Source organism: Dysidea avara, chromosome 4, assembly GCF_963678975.1.
Source record: "Dysidea avara chromosome 4, odDysAvar1.4, whole genome shotgun sequence".
Classification (NCBI taxonomy): domain Eukaryota; kingdom Metazoa; phylum Porifera; class Demospongiae; order Dictyoceratida; family Dysideidae; genus Dysidea; species Dysidea avara.
In genome coordinates, this window is record NC_089275.1 from 34,249,799 (window position 1) to 34,272,013 (window position 22,215).

General features: G+C 36.9%; 2 protein-coding genes across 2 annotated transcripts in view; both read right to left on the reverse strand.

Annotated features, from left to right (window-relative positions):
* The window catches only part of LOC136254786 (uncharacterized), a 36,968-nt gene extending 33,129 nt beyond the window's left edge, over positions 1-3,839 (reverse strand). The window contains exons 1-3 of the mRNA XM_066047527.1: positions 3,753-3,839; positions 3,536-3,697; positions 676-930 (exon numbers count right to left, since the gene is read on the reverse strand). Of these exons, the coding sequence (XP_065903599.1) occupies positions 676-930; positions 3,536-3,581 (301 nt within the window). The 5' untranslated portion in view covers positions 3,582-3,697; positions 3,753-3,839. The remainder of the gene's footprint in view (positions 1-675; positions 931-3,535; positions 3,698-3,752) is intronic.
* An 8,759-nt stretch (positions 3,840-12,598) lies between these two features.
* Positions 12,599-22,175, reverse strand: LOC136254777 (protein NLRC3-like). Its single transcript, XM_066047521.1, has 3 exons — positions 22,126-22,175; positions 19,757-19,999; positions 12,599-16,451 (listed from the first exon to the last, which is right to left on the reverse strand). Exon 3 carries the CDS (start codon positions 16,056-16,058, stop codon positions 12,681-12,683), a length of 3,378 nt encoding a protein of 1,125 aa, XP_065903593.1. The 5' UTR covers positions 16,059-16,451; positions 19,757-19,999; positions 22,126-22,175; the 3' UTR covers positions 12,599-12,680.
* Positions 22,176-22,215: the final 40 nt, after the last annotated feature.

Below are 22,215 nucleotides of genomic sequence, written 5' to 3' on the forward strand. Positions count from 1 at the left end.
AGTCACATTATGCCAAGGGTAAGAATAATAGTATATAAAAGTAAAGTTGACTCAGCCCTAAAGCAGAACCCATATTTTCCTTCAAGAACTCCTCTGCCTGGTGGTATAGTAAATACTGCCCAATGTCTTAAATAATGCATAATATGCTACCAGCTACTATAAGGTGATAAACTGGGTAGTGTTGTAATCTGATTGACATACAATGCTGGGATTTAGTTAACATTGAAAAAATGTTAACAAAAGAGATTTATTCATGATTAGTATTATGATTAAAGAATCATATTTTGCATGTCTGAGTGGCTGCAAGGCCATGCATAGTGGCTCAGTACCCACCTCATCCAACTCCTCTGGATCAGTGCCGGATCATGCAGTGATTTACAGTGCTAAGTAAAATGCTTGTACGTACATATCATTTCAAGCACAGGAATAAAAGTAAATATAATGGATCTTCCTAAAGAATATGTAGCTGGCCCAAGGTGACTATAAAACTTTGGGATTATAGGGTAGCAAGACATGCAGCTAATGGCTGTGGTTTATGCTACTTTACAAAAGGTGTAAAGCATGTACTTTGGTGAGTAAGCAATTATAGGACTAATACTACTACTATCACATGTCTCATGAGAAAAGTATACACAGCTGTAATTTTCATAACTCTAACACTTTACTACACATTACCTCCAGTACTGATGGATGACATATTAGGGGAGTTAATAGCATCAACCAGTTTACCCCATGTTGCTGAGGGATCCTGACGTAGCCATTTTCTTATCATGACTCTAAACCTCTCCTCACAACTGTTAGGATGATCAGTGTTGATGATATCAAGTAGTGATGTTGTGACTCCTAAGGCTAGCCCCACCCCCCTCCATTCTGTTGCATAGTGTGGGACAACATGACTGTTAATATCACGTTCCTCAGGCTTATCATCCCCTGTAATTTTTGGGTATATAAACAGTACATAGAATTCAATTTCAAATTAACTACTATGTATACGTACATATAGGCCACATACACCTGTAGTCCTAAAGGGGTAGTTTGTTTAGTTCCTCATCACTGACTACATTATCCCTACTGCATCAAAGACTTTTTGTATCATTGGTGTTGCAACCATTCAGTGCATTCTAAACTTGGTAACTAAGTAACTAGAGCAGTCTAAGAAAATCGTATTCTAGGCCAGTAAACTACAGTATATCTATTTCAACTATCTAACTTAAAAAATCTGCCCTCCTAATTACTGTTTGAGTTTTGGAATTGAGAAAGTACTAATTTCTGTGACCTTACACTGTATAGTTAAATCCACTATACATCATCATGAGACATATTGGGATACAGGTATGTAATTCACAGGTTAGAACACATGACATGATACACTTTATAATTCTAACACAATCACTTATAGTATTGGCCAACGTTCGTTTACCATTCCAGCATGACTTTCATGACTCATGAGCAGACCAATAATCCTTGCCATGCACCTTTTTGAGAGAGTGGTGCACCGTGAGCTTTTCAAGACTAGAGAAACAAATGATGCCAATTTGATATTTCCCAGGAAAGTAGTCAACTGTAAGTACATGTAGGTTTTGTTTCGCATTCAATGTTACTTTAACTGTCTCAGTAAAAACCCGCCTAGGTCTCACAACTTTTAATTTTATTATATTTTCTCAGCATTATCTCTGGTGTACAAGGAATGGATCACCAAAGTTTTAGTCTGTTGTGGTAAGTAGTTTTGGGATTATAGTGCTAGACAGTAGGAAGAGCAAGGAATCGATTTGTACAGCAACTATACTGAAATTAAACTACAGTATAGGCTTGTATCCGTAGCCATAACTTTTGTTTGCATTAGTCTACAACATTGGAAATTACCATCACTAGCCAATGTTGCCATTTGGTGGCTTGAAACTTTAGCCTTGCTATAACTTTTAAAATGCGTTTCGTAGCAAGATATGCTAGTACTGAAGTGGACATAAACAAAAGAGGTCTCATTTCTGAGATAACCGGATCCTTCCTGGACTAGTACACATTTGCTATGTAATAGAACAAAGTGTAACCTTTCACACTAGGTGAGTCAAATTATTCTTTGAGTTGAAAATTATTATTTGACAATAAAAAAAGTGTTGTGTGTACATTGATGAAGACAGGTAAAGTTTACAGTCGGCTGCTTATCCCAGACATGGCATAGTGGACACGAGTGCATAAAGACATACGCGACAGCAAAAAGGGAACAAATCACAAAGAAAATGGCTGTGGATTACTGCATAGAATAGTTCTAATACACCTTTGTAAATAGCTAGTTGGAATTTCATTGTTTGTTTGGGATAGTTTTTTTTACTAAAGTTTAGCCTTTACTGTTCATTGCAGTAACTGCTATGTAAACAAATCAACATTATGATAGTTAACCTCCTTAGTTGATAGCAAATATTGCTACTAAGTAGCTGTGTGTATTGGATGGTTAGTATGACGTGATTTGGCAATTCAGCCAGTGGTCATTGAAAATATGGCCGTCAATGAGTTAAATTAAATGTTCACTAGGCACCAAACTAGGGAAGCATATTCTAAAATTAGTCTGACTATAGCTTTGTATGCAGTTGCTTTAGAACATGAAAATAGTGTGTGATACAAGTAGTTCATTGAACGGGATGCCTTGATGCTAGATGCTTCACATGATCATCCCATTAAGCTTAGAATTAATGAATACACCCAAGTACTTGACTACTGATTCTACTGAAATCTGTAACATTAATAGGAAGGCATTCAAAACCGTCTTATAAGGCATGCATACGTTGACTGGTATAGGTGTTTACTTGCAGTTTGCATGAGGTGTACTTGTCTATATACACCCTTACACTAATCGTGCTGTAAACAACGAATGACGGCAGTTAGAAGTTTCCTTTAAATGTTAGGTTATTCCTAGATAATGAGTGATTTGTTTGGCACCAAAACTTACTTGATACGTTCAACGGCTGGCGAGAAGAATGAATGTGTGAACTCAAATGGAATCAGACAGACAGATGGCTTTTCAACCTTTATATAGTACATACAGCTAGATATAGGTAGATAAATGTGGAAAAGGATATACTTTTAGGGGGTTACAGGGTGAAATCTATAATTTTATATACTAGCTACATAATAGTTAGGATATACATTAGCTATGATAGTTAGGGTATAATTACAAGGGGGTGTCATGTACGTATGCGTTGTAGGTAGATCTGCGACTGTGGTCAAAGTTTCGACCGGCCAAAATTTTGCTTTGACCTGTGACTAAGAGCCTTTTTCGACCTTTGACTGGTGACTTAGTGACGATATTTCGATTGTGGGTTGGAAGCTTTTACCCTTGAATTAGCACGATTTTGGTGGCCTTGACCTTTGACTTAGACTTTGACCGCGGTCGTAGATCTACCTACAGTGAGTGCCTGTGTGTCACCCCCTTGACTATAAAATTATTATACTGTTAGCTATACCTCGGGCTATACCTCCCAAAATCCTGGGGGGCTGGGTACACACAATATCCGACCATGAATGGAAAAGGCGAGCTTACTTGTTTTTCCGTAGGGAACAATTTCCATTAATGATGTTGACGCCATGACGGAGTTATCAACAGTATAAATACTTTCATGCAGCTACGGTACACTGTCAATTCTCGATCGGGTTGAGACTACTTTATCTTCACCTCAATGTTAGCTATCGTGATGTCAGTTCGCTACATTAATAATCAATGTACCATGAAGGATAACTATGAGGCCAGTACCACTGACCTTTAGTCTGGCTACGCCGTTATTAAACTGTCCAGATAGCGAAAAAGAGCCTGGTAAATTTGATTGTGGGAGTTGTTTTTCTTTCAGTGACTCTCTTATACAACGTACAACCCGTCACTACGTGACAAACAATAGTGACCGGAACAAGGATCGATTGGCAAGGAGTCACTCTGGATTTATTGCCAAACGCTAACCGGCCGGCGCTGCGGTGAGTGTGGTCTTTTTAGAAAAACAATGCAAATGGCAGTACTGAGGACACAATAACAATACTAGCTACGAAAACTAAACACTAGTGGACATTTAATTTAGTCACGGCTGAAGTAGGTGCACCAGGAGTGCACTAGTGTGGCCAAACATCTGAAACATGTAGATGATGCGCGCCGCCACCGCAGGCTTGGTGCGCCTGGTACTGAGTTTCTGAAACTGTGTCAGTCCTATTGCTTGACACAGTTTCAGAAACTCCCTTCAAGAATTCATCCAAGAAATGGTTTGATTATGGGTTTCATCTCCATAGTTACATACGTTTTAATTGTGGGTTTTGTTTTATTCAGATAGTTAGCAGTGTTCTTCACTGTGACTATAAAAGGTAGCAAAGTATGGTTCTATTTAAATTATATTCAGCTTAATCATATGGCTTCAAAACATAACTTGACATGGCTAGTCATGATAGCTATAGTGTATTTGTACACTTGCCAAACTACTGTAGCTAGCTATGTAGCAAAATACAGTAGGTGATGTCTGATAAGGTAGCTATATCATATTCAGCCAATACTGTCAATTGATGTGAAAATCTATACCAGGTGCCTTCTGAGATGACCCCATTATTGTTTTACAAATGTAGCTGTCCAGATCAATTTCAGTTTTGATCACCTAGCAGAAGTAAATGTCACAGCAGCAATTTCAGAAATAACATGCTTTAGGCCAACAATTGTAAAATGCTTGTTTCCTGTCCTAGTCAGAGAAAAATTACCGGCGGTTATTATTTATTGTATTGCTAAAATCTATTTAATATCAAGGATACTAAGGGAGCCCATTAATTAACTCCTAATTGCTCAGATTTAGCAGAGATGTAAGAGTTGTTGTGATTTCACTGGGATTCATCAGGATTCAAATCTCATAGGTAGATGGTGAGCATGCAGCCGAAGGCTTTTATAGAGTTTGCTGGCTGGGTGTATCATGCTTGTGGTCATAACACTAGTTTAGCTGACCATCAGCTGCAACAGTATGAATTTTCCATATGTTCCACACAAATAATAACAGATTGTCAGATGAGTATGACTCCTGTATCTCGTTCACCAATGGCTATAGCTACTTGAAGAGATCCGCTGCTTGTAATCCATCCCAGTGGATTCAAACTATAGTTATCCACAACATCAGAAACTCACTACCTTTCCAATAATACACCATGTGCTCACACTAGTATTTATAAACAAAAATAATTAGATCATGTGACTATCAAATGCAATAATAAATTTGCATGCGGCTCTAAAATTTACCATGCGGGTGGGTGACAGGAAACAAGGAATCTACAATTGGTGGCCTTAAACAAGAAGCATCATAAAGAATGCAGTAAAGCACAAAACGTATACTAGTGGCTAATAGTCCAATCCAGGTGCTTGTAAACAAGATGACACTTTGCAGGGCTTTGGCGCTTAAAGTTAGGAGCATACTGTACCAACCATAATCTTTAAAAGTGTCATTTACTCACCATCACTTTTTCTTAGCTATACTTGTTTCCATCTCACAGGTTTAACTAATAGATCACTAAGAGAAGCTGCAACTGATTTAGAAATTTAAAGCAAAGATTTGGTAGCTATTCAGCTACAAATGAAAAGATTATGACAATTAATATCAATTTAACATAAAACAAATATTGAGATACTGTAGTTAAAAGAAACTGTTCTCAAATTCACTTTCAGATGACCTAATTTTCAAACTTCCCCACCTCCTAGGTTGTTCATATACTAAAGTGTTGCATTCTTCCAAATGATTTTGACCAGAGATATTAGACAAATCTGACCTGTGTATCCATAATACCCCAAAATGTATGGCTACCTATATTTACTGTATGTCCCTGTCCAGCTCAGCCCCTATTTGGAAAAATCCTGGATCCATCCCTGCACTAACTACATATAAAATCCACTTTACCACCTAACCAAAGTCCAAGTCATCCTCTGGACAAAGAGCATAATGTCTGAGGATTGTCCTAGAATTGTAATGCCATAGTGTTACAGACAAATGTAATGGCTGACGCTTAGCTAACTTTGAGGGTAGATCATACCTAATTGTGGTACAATCAGGGTGACTGAGATGGAAATTCAGATGGTAAATGTCCCCTGGAAGGTCAGAAGATGCGGTACCTTGCTCCTGGAGAACACCAGGGTTATCCTGAAGTAAGGCATGGTGTACTACAGAAACCATGCAGTGCATCATGGTGCTGGATATGCAGAGGACCATCTAGAGGTGGTCACCAAACTGATCGATAACAGATAGGCAAGTACACAAGGAAACAAAGGAATTCCAAGCCACAAGCGAAAAGCAATTATAAAATCATGAGGAGAAATAGCTAAGCCTATAGATGGTTGCGGTGATGCCTTAAGCCAGCCACTGCTAGTGCCTGAAGAACGTGACACAGCATGCAGACGTGCTTGTAATGACCACAAGTAATTGAATGTTTAAGAAGTTTCTGAAGCAATATATCTGACTGAAGATCATTCATTGGACAGAGAGGTATAGATTGAATGGCACATTCCTCTCCAGACAATGGTCAGATGTTCCCAGGCTAGATACCAAAACACAAGCAGAGTTACATGAGCCAAGAAAGGCCACATTATCTGAATGGTGTGGGCCATGTAATCTAGGGCTGGGAGATAATTTAGGTTAAAAGATTAGATTCCTAAATCACCTATCGTAAAAAAGATAACAAATTTTCTTTTCAAGATAACAGTATATCTTTGTAAGCTATTGTACAGCAGTCCTAATGCAATCCCAAGCCTCCCAACCAAAAGAGCAAACCAAGTATCATCACAGCCTGATGGTTTGTTGACTCTGTGGAAAGCTTAAAGATACAGTAATGCTGTGCAGTCCCACTGGTGTTGTAGATAAGAATAAATATTTGGCTTTTCAAGAGTTGCTTCAATGCCACCCCTCTTACTTGGTCTGCTCCTAAGTCAGCCTCTTTAGTTGTTAATGAGTCTGTTGTTCTTATGTGTTTAAGGGGCTTTCCTCAAGGTACCAGCCCTGGTGCTTCTGGCATATGTGCTCAACACCTTGATGCAGTCAGTGGCCTCACTACACCACCTACTGAAGATTGTCTTCATAATCTCGCCTAATGAATTATTTGCTTTCTGATAAAACTTCAATTCTCCACTTTTAGTCCCCAGATGAGTAACTGTTCTGCCCCTTGGTTGTGTATTGCCTTCCTAACAGCTCTTCTTAAAAAGAACAGGAATGTCCATCCCATTGCTGTTGGTGAAGTCCTTCATTGTCTTGCCAGTCATTAGTGCTGTCATTTTACTCAACCCTTTCTCCCTGATGTTTTTTTCTTCCCAATGGTAAAGAAGGTTTTGGTGTTCTAGGTGTGCATAAACTCAAAATTGAAGAAGTTCTATTATGTAATTCATTTGACAAGACTTTAACCAGTAAAGGGTGAGCACTGCAAGGAATGTGTACAACAGATGAAATGGAACAAGTCATGACAGCATCCATTAGAGTGGAGAGGGCTCCAGATTCAAGATGAGGTGGACCAATAAATGAACACTCTGATGCAGAAAGAAGGGTTAACTCTAAAGGATCAAAAGGGAAGATATATTGGTAGAAATGTTACCCAACAAAGGAGACAATAAGATATTTGTCTCTTTGTTTGTTCTCAGGGTGAGGCTGTGAATGTAATTGGAGACATAATGATGCACTGAAGAAACCAAGGATTGCCAAACAGCATGCTCTATTATAAAAAGATATTAGATAGCTGAGTCTGCAAAGGTTGAGTTTTGATTTGTTTCCGTGAAATGTAGTGATTTCTGAAGATTTTATTTCTTATGAGAATGGGAATTCACAGTTCAGTGATGTGCTAACATTAATAAAAATGACCTAGCAACACTTTGTACCACCAAATGTTGCATTTTGTAGTCATTGCTTAGTCCAGGTTACAACAACTTTAATGCTCTATATCAGAACATGCGTGATAATAAATAAAAGAAAATTCCAATCTAAAGTGGTTTCAGTTATATATACATACTGAAAGGAAACCATCCCAGCCTGTTCTAACTATCTTACCTCAACTAAGGTCACATACTGCTCTAGCTATACACTATATGTGACCTGGCCTGCAAAAATAGGGCATATATTTCCTTGTTCTGCCAGTGTGAACATTTCTGATGGAATCCACCTTTGACTTATATTACCGTATAACCTAAATATTTCAAGGGGAAAATTTTTTTGCTGATTTTGCAGTTTTGGGAGTTACCAGCGAAAATTTTATCTTTGAAATATTTTAGACCTCCATATAGTCTAATACATTTTGGGAGTGTTTGCAAATCCATGAAAATTTTATTTTTAGTAATATTGCTCATGACAACCTCGAAATATTTGCCCCCCGAAATATTTAGGCTATACGGTACTCAGGATCGTTTTAGAGACCCTATACCATGTTTAGCTAGCCATCTTTCTGTACATACAATTCAGCACAGCAGCTGTATGAGTTTCCAACAGCACACATCAGAGGGCTTCTCTGCACATCTTATACTGAAATAAACTAGTGTCCATTTGGTTCTACTTGGGGTACTTAGAGATAATGAGTTACTCTCTAGAATTCCTATGGATATAATTACATGAAAATAACAAGGAGAAAACATCCTGACCGCCTGGTAGACTCCTGTAATCGTTCGAGCGTAAATCGGATGGCTGCAGGTTCGAGGCTACCTAGGCCCAGTCATGGATTTTTTCTCCTTTCTCCAACTTTTCAAACACACCTTCTGTAGCTAAAGTCTTTGAGCAGGCTGTAGGACCCAGGCTGTAGGACCAGGTGTCCTACAGACCTTCAGCACTTGTGCTGTAAAGCATTAATAAAATGAAAAAATAAAAAATAAAATAGTTCTAGCCAATCACAACTATATCTACTCCATTCAGCTGAGCTTAGTGAAAAAAGTGTAGACTGAATTTCATAAAGTACAAGGAGCAAAAGTTAGCAGCTAGCATCTGGGATACGCTGAGCTTCCAGCTTGAAGTTCAACCTCACATTTCTAATACAGGGAGAATCAGGTGGTCCAAAACCAAGGCTCCTGAAGATTATAGTAAGTAGAATTTTAACTGGTCGCTATCCTACAGTACTGTATGCATACACCACTACTATAATAATAGTGTAAATAAGGGAATCTTTATTTTTAACTAATAATTGATCACAACACATACTGGTAAATGATGAATTAGTGATAAAAGCCACACAGAATAATCCACATAAATTTACAGATGCATAATTATATACTTCATATCATTGTATGCTGATACATGTAGATTCACATGAATTGGTAGACTGACAAGAAACATGGCACAACAAATACACTGTTTCCCATTTCCCTAGCATTCCACTTGCTATAATCTTCAGGGGTCTTGGTTTTGGACCACCTTTTCTCCCTGTATTAGAAATGTGAGGTTGAACTTCAAGCTGGAAGCTCAGCGTATCCCAGATGCTAGCTGCTAACTTTTGCTCCTTGTACTTTATGAAATTCAGTCTACACTTTTTTCTCTAAGCTCAGCTGATGGAGTAGGTACAGTTGTGGTTGGCTAGGACTATAAGATGTGCAGAGAAGCCCTCTGATGTATGCTGTTGGAAACTCACACAGCTGCTGCATGAGACTTTTTCACAAGGTTCAAAACTATGCCTGAGTACATAATTTACGATACTCCACCAATACATTCTTAACCAAGAACCAATGATTTTTCAAAAAACAGTATTTTTAGTGGACAGATTCCATTAGCGAGGACATGTGGGATGTTCCAAGTGGCTACAATATGGACATTTATTTACAGGAAACATGATGGCAGTGAATTCTCAGATTAATGAACAAGCAAACTCAGGATTGCAAAGGATCAAAGGATATATTGCATACATGAAAGCTGATAATTTCAAGTTTCATGTCAAGTTGTTCTTGGCTTGCAAAAACATGGCCATTCAGAAAACTTTAAATTTATAGCATTATGACTATTAGCACACTAGCTCTATGTACACATGCACACATTATCAACCAAATATCTGTGTAAAGTATGTATGTATGTAATCAGAAAACTAATTTACGGTCTAAAAATAACAAATCACAGCAATCCAACTTATACGTCATTGTTCACTATCATACAGTACAGTACATTAAGGATCATGGATGTTTTCATAAAAAAATATTGACCAGAAACTAGCCTCACAATACCTTCATAATGCCTTGGCAGTATTGGAGAGGTATAACACAGCCTAAAAGCGTGACTTAAAATACTTGCAATAAGTTGCAGCAAAATTTTCCAAATTTTCTATACAGTGGAATTTTCTACTGACTGACTGACTGATGCCTTGTAACTCAATAATGGCTAAGGCTACAAGCTTGATTTTTTCACTGTTTGATGTCACTTCAGCCCCTACTGGTGCCTTTTGGTATACCACAGTAAGTACAATGCTTGCATCATGGACTTGCCTAAGTTGCCTTTGTGCTCCTTTTTGCCTGTTCCTCTTCATTGACAGCTCAAGGCGTCAATTCCTGGTAGCACGTAGTGGCTTCCCTATCTGTATTTACTCATATTTTCCATAACCCCCTGTAGCTGGATTAATTACAGAGGCACTTCTCTCCATTTGTAATTCTGTGTAACAGGCAGAACATTCCTGAAAGCAAAGAATAATGGCCTATCTACCTTTGTGCCCCATTTCTTTTCGTTGGTAGTGTAAGGTGTTGATTAGCAGTAGTGAATTAATAATTTCATTTGTAAATGAAAATCATCTGTAATTTTTGCACCATGCCTTAAACAGTATAGAAGTAAGCAAATTTGTTCTAACTTATCATTTGCCATGCGCGCAAGTATACAAAGAATTTTACAGATCATAGAATTAAAAAGTGATGAAACAAGGGAGATCATGCATTTAGTTCTACAGGTATGCTAATGCCAAAATTGGATTTCCAGAACCATCCAGTTGTGGACAGATATAAATTTTGTACAGATTAATCCAAAATTGCATAACAAGAACCACCAACTATTGGATGGTTATAAATTTGGTACAAAGTATTTCAAAATTGGATGACCAGAACCACCCTATTTTTGGTACAGATTATTCCAAAATTGGATGACCAGAACCATCCAATTTTGGATGATTATAAACTTGGTACAGATTATTCCAAAATTGGATGACCAGAACCATCCAATTTTGGAACCTTACTGTAGATTTTCGTCACTATATAGAAAAATGAGCTATTTCCATCCAACATTGGAAGGATATATCACAGAGTAAAAAAAACATCCAAAAGTGGATGGAAATAGGTCCTCCATTTCCTTCTATTTTTTGAAGCGGAACATATATGCATTTTTCTTACTGCATCAAGGATTTTTTTGTATCACTAGTGGCTGCAGGCTGAGTGGCTGAGTGCACCTTTTAAGGTGGTAACTATACGTATGTGACTGGGCCTGTGAAAATAGGGCATGTGGGCAAATAAAATTTGCCTCATCTTTTATCACCCATAACTTTTTATGCCATTATGTCATGGCTTTGAAATTTAAGCAAGTATTCAGCAATAAATTGACTTTATAATGCAAGTGGCAGAGTGCAACTCTTTTATTCCAGTACTGAGATATATCCTGTTGTGTGACAGGGTGTAGTTTGTGCCATATGTATGCAGATTAAAAATCTTTTCGTGCTTCATTCTTATCCATTATGCATACACATAATTCTAGTGGTGTGGACATATAGTCTAGTCATGGTGATATCATGCATATCTGCTGTGTGCTTATGTTACTTTGAATCTACATTGCATATATCCGCCCTTTCCATGATATAACTATAGTGGAAATTACTTCTACAAGTTTGGAGCCTTTCCATTCTTTATTATGCATACAGGTTTCTTCATACAAAACATGATAAAGCCTTTGACAGACTTTGTTGAATGTTCAGTATTATATAGCTGTAGCTTATAAGGTTAATTCATAGCACATGCACTATCCAACTAGTGTAGTGAAGTACTTGCTGTATACTCAACTTCATTACACTTTCTACCAAGCTTTAATACTACTCACTTTTAATTTATAAATCACACCTGTATTGCATTCTGCATAGGCACCGGCCGATTATGCCAGCATAATTTAAAGCATAATAGGTGACCAAAAGCATCAAGCATAATGCCAGCATAATAGGGACGATGTTTGAAAATTTAATTAAAATGCGCAATACGCACGCCTGAAAGAAAGCAAATATTCACTGTCAATAGTATTATTAGTGCATTTCATATTTAAAAACACGTAATATAACCTATTAAGCCGTTTCTTTGTTGGTTATTCACACTTTGCAGAAATAAGATCGAGATACTCTAATAGAGCAGTCACTTACTCTAATACAGCAGTCAGGAAATGCTGATATACTCTAATAAAACAGCCAGTTCTAAAGCATAATCTTGATTTGAAAGCATAATTTTGAGCATAATAGGCTTAATTTTTAAGCAATCCTCAAAAGCATAATAGGTAAAATTTTGAGCATAATAGGCCGGTGCCTAATTCTGCACTTGATGATATTACCATAAATGGGAGAGCACAAAATGGTGGAATTTCTTCATGAACAGATAGGACAAATTCTGAATTATGCATGGAAAATAGTAGTAGTATTTTGTAATAAAAAATAAACTAGTTAAATGCAATGAGAAAGTTTTGCACACACACACGTACAAGTTAATACAAGACAACAATTGGTTACCAGTTGGAAAATTTTAGTTTATTGTCTTTTGCTCTATGTCTGTTAATCTTTTCTACTTGCCAATCAATTTCCATTTTTATTCTTTTATTACTTATTTGTGGTACCCAAATGTTTTTCAAGTGTGATGTGCTTGACAGAATTTTGAAGACAGTTTGTTTTATCACTAGATCACTAAGGGGATTATCATGCAGCAATAATTCACTAAGAGCTGAATTATTTGCAAGTGAAAAGGATAACTGTTCTACTGCAGAGTCGTCAAAATTATTTCGACAAACATTAAGAACCTTCAAGGTTGTGTTTTCTTCTAGAGCTCCAAATACTTTATATGCACCCAAATTTTGTAGCTTGGTGGATCCCAAGTCTAATACTTCAAGCGATGAGTTTTCGTTTATAACTTGGCAGATTTTATTGACAGCTTTCTGATTCACAGTACCACTCTGTCTCAGCATCAGTTCCTTTAACCTTTTTGTGGATTTTAAGGATGCCACAATCGTTGCTAAACCTCCTCCAAATTCATTCCATGACACATTTACCACCTCCAGTTTCTGTTTATCTTGTAAAGTGTGTGCTATTTCATTAGCTGCCACAGATTTGACTCCATTGCTGCTTATGTTAAAAACTTTTAGATTGTTGTGTTGCTTTTGTAGAGCCTTGCACAGTTTAATACATCCAAAACTCTCTAACTTGTTCAGTGAAACATTTAGCACCTCCAGTGAGGTATTACTTTTAATAACTTCAGCAATATCACTTGATGCTTTTGTCAGTATCTTATTGGAGCTCACATTCAATACCTTTAAGGTGGTAATCTTTTGCAGTGCACTTGCGACTATTATCATACCTTCAGTCCCAAGACTATTTTGTGAAAGGTTTAATTCTGACAGATTTGTTTTGCTAACAAGCATACAGGACAATTCAGGTGCTGCATCTGACTCAATACCATTGTTCTGCAAGTCAAGAACTTTAAGAGTTTTGTTCTCCTGAAGGGAGTTTGAAATTGCTATAGCTCCTCTTGATAAAATTTTATTTCCACATAGATTCAGTACTTCCAAACCAATTTTGTTTTCTAGGCTATCAGCTAAGGCTGTTGTGGCTACATCATCAAGGTCATTACCTCTCATGATTAATGATTTTAGTCTTGGCATATGTTTAATTGCTCCAGCAATTTTTTGGACTTCAATAGGTCCCAATTTATTTTGTGAAACATCAATTTCTTGCATTAGTGGTGCTGTTCCTATGGCAGTTACAAGACTGTCCACAAACTTCTCTTCTTGTGGTAAACATTTTGGAATTTCCAAAACCATTATTGATGGAAGTAGTTTCAGACATTTTGTGACTTCCAAATATGTAGAATGCCTAGCATAAATTTTGATATCTGAAACAATAGCTACTTTAGCAGTGCTAGTGATAGATATTGTGTTAATTAGATCATCTGCTGCAACGTGAAACAGTCCGGGCTCTACAATAGACAAATTTGATAAACATCTTAATGAAGACAATTTGGTAGCCAGTGATTTAACCAGTGATTCGACTAAACCAATGTGGACTAAGTGTAAAGTGTCAAGGCTAGCATTTTCAACTAACAGGTTTAAGATTGCTTCCAAATGCTCAGCATCAACTGGGCAATTACCTATGCTAATTTTATTTAAGGCAGTGTAACATCTCAACACTTCAGCAATGCGATCTCCTGGTTCATTTCTTACATATAGTTGGTGAGATGTGATCCCAACAATGTGCAAAGAAGTAGTAGTAGTGATTCGTTGTTCAATTGCTTCTGCTACATCAGCTGAAATGTTATTACCATCCATCAATAGCAGTTTTAAATTAGTGTCACTAGATAAATGAGAAGTAAAAGCTTTGGCTCCTTCATCACCCAATAGATTGTCAGAAAGGTAAAGCTCTTCTGTCCCACATGACTGCACTAAGTTTGCTATGGCATGTGCAGACAAAGCAGAAAGTTTATTTCCAGAGAAATTCATGACTTTGATATGAACTTTGGACTGTGTGGATGACGCTAATTCCTTCCACAGAATACCACAACTGATATCTTGCATATTGCAGTTAGAAAGATCTAGTCTCTCCCAATCTAATATATATGAGTGAGTTAAAAAGAAACCAAGGGTAACAACATGGTTTGGCAGCAGTGTTTCTCCACTAAGGTCAACTTGTTTGTTCTGCATTGACTCACCTATAATGTTACACGTGGTTTCATCTTTGGCTTCCTTGAAACATTGAAAGAGGCGAAGGCGATTTATTTTAACTTGTAATATTTTTTGTGCAATGTGGAACTCTTTACTAAAAAGTTTACTGGTAAAGGAAAACTGGTTACCAGACAGGAAATGCTTAAATGCAAAAGATCTACCTTGAGTAAGACCCACATATACGATCCAAGTGTTCAGGTATCTTTCATCCCAGAATGTATCTCTGAGGAGATCCAACTGTCTGTCATCAGGTAAGGATTGTATATAATATGCTGCGAGGTACTCTTGAACTGATGAGTGAGCAAAATTGAAAGACAAAGTTTTCCCATTTGTAGTGAAGTGCTGTGTGGCTTGTAGCAAACCAAACCCATGAATGGTTCCAGAGCTTTGCATAATTTCTGGACATGCTCTACTAACCTCTTCATAACTAAAACCAACAACATCCTTCCTTAATGCATCATATGAAAACCGTGCCAGTTTCTGTTTTATGGAACTTTTGAAAGAATCCCCTCTTTGTAGCTTCTTGTTTTTTTCATCTTTTTCAATATGAAGTGTGATAGTCAAGTTGACAAATTTTTCATACAACTCTGTACGAGATTGAGGAAGATCATTTTCTGTAAACAAGTGCAGTAAAATGGTCATGTTCAGTGGAATATAACAAAGGCTGTCAACAGTAGGATGACTTTCCAAGTATTGCTTTACCCTTGCTATGTCATCTGGATTCTTTTCCAATGCTCTCTGGATATAGTCCTGCCTGTCATTGCTGGTAAAGCCTAGTATTTCCATTCGACGATCAGCCTGACCACACAAAGATCCACAGGCAAAAGAACGAGATGTAATAACCACACTACATTTTGGTAAAATTTCACACCTGATTATGCGGGAGAGTATATCATCACTTTGCAGTTCTCCAGGAAATTCATCATATCCATCCAACAAAACTGTAAGAAATGCTCCTTTTGTTTCTTTTATGTACTGGTCAATCAAATTAAGTGTCTCCTCATTTTCAAAATCACAGCACAATGCAACCAGATCTTTAACTTGCTTCAGTAACTGAAGTCTTAGATCACAAGCACGAAGAAGAAAAAGAAACCTTTTGTCTGTAAGGATGTCCTTGGGACCACTGGTAAGCAATTTCTTTGCACAAGTATGTCTTACCAATTCCAGGAGCTCCATCAATTAATATGACTCGTGGTAAAGGTGAATCTTCTGAATCAGTAGTAACCACAGGTCTAAATATATCTGCTATATTTTTAATGATGGTGTTGTGTGCTAAGTATTCTGCTGTCAATTCTGTAGAATGAAATCTCATATTTTGTCTCAGAGATAAAAGACATGGTCTTTGAGGTATTTTTGGCATGGTATTGACATCTCCTTTGCTCCTCGATCTGGCCATTGCACTGACTTCCTTTTTGGATTTTCCCTTGTTTTTATGATGGACTAATGCAATGCTAGTGAACAGTTTAGGTTTATCTGGCCATGGTGGCCATATTTCCTCATCTGGTCCAGTAAATCGTGTTTCTTGATATTTTTCTTTTAGATATTTTTCAGTATTGATCAGTTTCATACCTGTATAATAGAAAGTAACCTGTATGTAACTATTACCAAAGAAACTATATTTAATTGGACACTGGCTGCACTAGGCAAAAAGCAGTGGTGATCTATGAATTTAAAAGGAAATTTCAAGAAACATAACCAGAACCTATGGTTCAGGAAAAGGGGAGAGACATTTCCATACAATTCCAGAAACTCAGTGTATAACTTAAGTATATGCCAGGAAAAATTACATTTGAGCAGCGATAACAAAAAGACATGACACGTGAGAGACTACACCTGTAGCACAGTAAACGCCTACTTCAGTCATATACAGCTTGTCAATACAGCCATAGTTGACTGCAGGTGTAGATGACTTCCTTGTTTCATTTCTTTTTATATCTATGATATGATCCATGCTCATGTGCAAAATTTCTGATTTTTCTTGTCTCTGTTTGTTTACCATGATTTATGATTGGTGAACCAACACATACCTGGAAAGAATGGTGCAAAACTTACTATAAATGCAATTGAATACTCTCAACTACTAAAAAGTGAAGTGACTGTTCCACTTTATTTTCTTATGAGGGTCTCATGATTTTTGCAGTTTAGCAGCTATGTTCAAAAATTCCCCCCCCCCTGGCTTGATCAAATGGCAATGTTTGAGTATTATAAATGCATAAAACTGATGTAAAAGCAAAAATTTCCCTCCTTGAAATTTTGGATAGTGTCAATCCATGAAAACTTTTCTCCTAAAAAAACCCACTATATGGTATTTTTCACCAGCGTTACAAACAAATAACAGTACAAGAAATGCTTCTGCAATTAATCTACTCACTACAGAAACTACAGATAATTGTTGTGACACCAGTAGACTAGAAGCCATTACTGCACTACCCATGAATAAACATCTATGTAGTAACAGAGAAGATATGGGACACAAAGGAGGAGAAAAGTATGTAAGTCCATGATGCATGCGTTGTAGCAAAAATTCACATTTCGAACAGCGAAGAACCAAATCCGTAGCATTTACCATACACAGTTGAGTTGTGTTTTACTGAAGCATCGGTCAGTTACATAGCTTTAATTTGTCAGTAGAAAATTTCATTAAATTTTAAAATGTTGTAGCAACTGATAAAAAAACATTTTGGATTGCTCTGAAGGCACATCTGAGCCTGCTAAGTTGTTGTGAAAGAACAGTGAGATTCAGTTCAGCTACATAAAAGTCACCCAGCTACTATAGTCACTCAGTAGAAACTGTAGCTACATTAAAAGTCTCTCTGTAGAGGCATTACAAGTCACTTAATAGAGACTGCAGCTACATTTAGTCTTTCTGTAGATAGTTCAGCTATGTGAAAAGTCACTCATTAGAGAGTTCAGCTATCTGAACTCTGTAGAACTCTCTACTGGGAGACTTGTATGGTAGCTGAACTCTCTACAGGGTGACTTGTATGGTAGCTGAGCACTCTACTGGGTGACTTGTATAAGTCTTCCTGTAGAGAGTTCAGCTTTGTTACAAATCTCCTGGCCTGTACAGTAGGTAGTTTAGCCACATTACAAGTAACCCAACTGACAGTTCCACTACTTACAAGCCATCTAGTATCATGTTCAGCTACATTACAAGTAACCCAGTAGAGAGTTCAACTACATCAAGTCACCCTTCAGCTACATTCAGGTTCCTACATTCAACTCGCTACATTATGAAAGTTACATGGTAAAGAGTTCCGCTACACAGTAGAGAGTTCAGCTACATTAGAAATGAGTAACGTGCACCCAGTTGAGAGTTCAGCTATGTCAAGTCATCCTGTAGAGAGTTCAGCTATATTCAAGTCACTACATTATAAGTTACTCACTAGAGAGTTCAACTACTTTACTAGTCACCTGGGGCAAGTACAGAGCTCATGATGAGCAAGTCACTGTAGAGAGTTCTGCATCATAACAAGTTATCCTTTTGAATATGTTGTTACAACAATTATAGTTTGTAATTAAAAATTATTCTCTTTCTATAATAAAAATAGTAAAAGTCAGCCCCAAAACTGAATTATGGCCAGTTTTAGGACTTATAATTACAATTATAAGTGATATCTAAGCAAAAACAGTCAAGCTGTGAAAAAAGTGCAGCCCCCACAATAACTAGGGTGAAAAAAAAAGTGTGAAATCAAAGACGGTGGCCAAGGCTGCAATAATGTAATGGCAATCATTTTTGATAAAAGTGTAATCATTAAAATTGACTGACATTAGAATCATTGCTGCCATTTCTTGGCCACCAACTTTTATTTTACATCTTTTTAACCCTAGCTGTTTTGGAGGCTGCACACTTTTTCACAGCTTGGCTGTTTTGAACGTATTATGCAACATTAACGGTTGATGAATGTTATACAGCAATGTCATACTTTTCCAGTGGTGGATCAAGGAATGTTTCCAGTAGTTACACCCTTTCAAATTGTTAAATAGTAACTAAGTACAGTAGCGTAATACTCTTTGAAGTTTTATAAACAACTTTACAGCTTACCCTACCGCCTACATTAGCAGCATGTATGCAATACCGCAATACTATAATTTATTGGCGGGTGTGGGGGTGGGTTACCATCAAGAGATTGAGTAGCCAAGTACTCAGTGGAATTTGTCAAAGTGCTTAAAATACAATTTTACAATCATCATCTTGTCAGTGTGATTTGACATCTAATCTCTAATACAGAAACAAGCACACTGCAAAAGTTGAAGCAGTATAGTATTTGGCTTTATCTTTTAAAAATAGTTAGTTGGCTGCATAATGTAGTAGCTCTATGATGAAAAATTATTGTATGTTGCTGTAGCACCTGTGGAAGCCATCTCATAGTCTTAAAGTTTGTGAAAATCAACACACACACTTGTAAATTGAACTCTGTAAGACAATGGAGAATGCAACATTTATGGTTTTGATATGACACATTTTGTATTGTAACACTAGAAGTGGTTTGTTACATTTCCACTCATACAGTGTATCTGAAAATTGTTCACATAGCTGGAGGTACAGTGTAGTCATATGCATATTCTGGTATCTAATTCTCACACTCTGTCATTATTATCACATCTTTTAAAATGAAGCTATAAAAATTTAGCATTCTATAGACATCGTGCTTTGTTCTCATGTAGCTAGTAGTATGGTGAAGCAGGTATGTAAAATGTATTGTCTCAGAGTGAGGATTCTGTTAAGCAGTTAAGACTGTATGGGATTTGTAGTAGTTTTGGGTTTAAGTCTAATGATGTGTTATCATTTGTTTACACATGTATATACTGTACAGTAGCTATAATGCCATATTTAAACTTTGTAATCAGTGGGAAATATTAAATTCTCTTACGTTCAGGCTTCATTGCAGATTCCACAGCTTCTGCTAACTTTGACCATGATGCACTTGGAGTGGTTTCAAGCCATATATCCAACATGTGGTTGCAACATTCTCTGCAGTTCCCAGGAACATCCTTGTCAATTACTCTCAAATCTTCAGGTGGAATCTTAAGAAAAACTCCAATATCTTTCCAATAACTTGCAAAGTTAGGTGTAACCTTTTCAAACAATTCATGAAGTTTGGGTAGTGCAGTACCTACAAAGTATACGTACCTTTATTACTAGTGTCGATAAGAGATTTATATATATGGAAAATTAACATGAATACTCTGTATATTGGTTGTTATAAATGCAGTACATTATACAATAGTTAGACTTCAAAACACAAGATTCTATGAAATTTGGCAACCCGATGGCCCTGTGTTTGGGTGCTACTACATGCAGGGCTGAAGGGTCAGTTCTACTGTTTTGAAGTCTAACTTATTTAGACCACAACTCATTGTTATACACTTGTGACATAAGAAACATATTAGTAGAAACAAGCTCATTACACCTCCCTCTAATAAGTATGGCATTTATTATCCAGCTGGTCTCCCATTCCTTTCCAATGTTTACGGCTGTGTTTTTATCATCCCATAGACAGGGATCTGTAGCGATGAAAAGGATATAGAAGCCAATGAAATTCTGGTAATTTTATCTTGCCATGGTCTTAGTATTCTCAATTACACATGATACATGATGATGAAATCACAGGATATAATATGCTTTCGAAGTGTGTGGGTAGAGGTAGTTAAGGAATCCTTCAGTATACCTTGTGAAAAGGAAATATGGTCGTATAAGTGCCACTGTTATGTGATTGTCAGACTTTAGCAATAAAACTACCCACCACCATAAGCTAGTGTACTGAAATTATTCTGTCCATTACTATGTATTAGAAGATACATTATTAGCTACCAGTCATCTCAGCATATATATATAATTTATGTGCATTCATTCAGTCATGCATTACACGTGTTTGCATATATAGCACGCAAGCATGCAGAAAATAATATTATCTGATTCACCCAAGACATTCTTAAACTTGTAAGTTACATATCATCAAAGTTTTCAGTATATCATATGTATATATGTAACATTACCCTTATTTGTCAACTGAGCAAGGTGGAGAAATTTATACACATGTATGTTGTGACAGTTATTGATAAGCATTAGTCTCCATTATTTGAGATTTAAAAGAATCTCCATATGTACCTCCAATAGAACCAGGTCACAAAACAACATGCCATTTACTTGTGATAGCTGGATCATCTGAGCTCCTAGCTACTAGAAATGAAGGTTTGTTAATAGCCGAACATCATGGCGATTTTAAATGCTATAAAGTCACTTCTATAAGTAAATACTCTGCTTTTTTACAGTAGCTACTCTCGTCTTCAGATGTTTGTACCTACTTAAAGAGTACTGACTAGTTCCTAGCTATACGTAGCTTTCATTCTTACTTACTTGAGGTAGCCACCTGCCTAAGGGTATGCATTAGTTAAAACATTATTTTGTTACAACACCGAACATACAAAGTTATAGCTAAGGAATCAACATATCTTATAAACAAACTCTCAGTTCATGCACAAATTAGTTCATAAACTAAGCTTCAAAATTCATGATGATTGATTGATTATTTATTTAAACTCGCAGTACTCGGCAAAGCCATTCTTCTGTACTGGAGTATACAAAAAACACAACACATAGCTACATACACAGCAACACCATATATACAAAACTGACATAGCTATACCAAACAACTATACAGGGTGTATATTATCAGAAAAATTCAAGACAAAAGTCATTAAGGTGCTGGAGCAGACCATGCACGAAAATTACTAAATAAACTAGATGGTAATGAACTCCACCACATTTTACAGAGTAGCTTGGTGTTAAAAGTAGCGTTGGCTCATAGTAAAGTTCTTCTCAGTTGTAATGATAATGCTTTTTCAGGGAATGTTCGTACCACTAGCTAACTACATAGCTAGCTAGCACATGCAATAAGCAGTCTTTGATTCACTTGGATGATTTAACAACACTAGAACTGCCAATAGGAGTGTCTGGCATAGCAAGGCCGAGTCAGCTATTGGCCGCTAGCTACGTAGGCGGGAGAAATTTTCCTATATTGACCAAATGACAAAAACTGGAAAAAGAGGTCTGGCCACGAGAGATATGCTATCATTCTTCAATGTGACAGGCATATAATAAAAGCCACTAAATGCTATAGCTAGCTAGTTGAACAGTGCTACATGTAATAATGATAATTAAATCACGTAGCTAGCTGTAAATGACAGCTTGTACTATCAGTATAGCTAATTAGTTAGCTATTGAGATTAATGCGCTAACCTTTGCTGGCACTTAATCGTTGCAGTTCATCCATAATTGTCCAATATCCCTTGTATTTTATGAAGACTGATTTACGGCAAAATTGCTTCT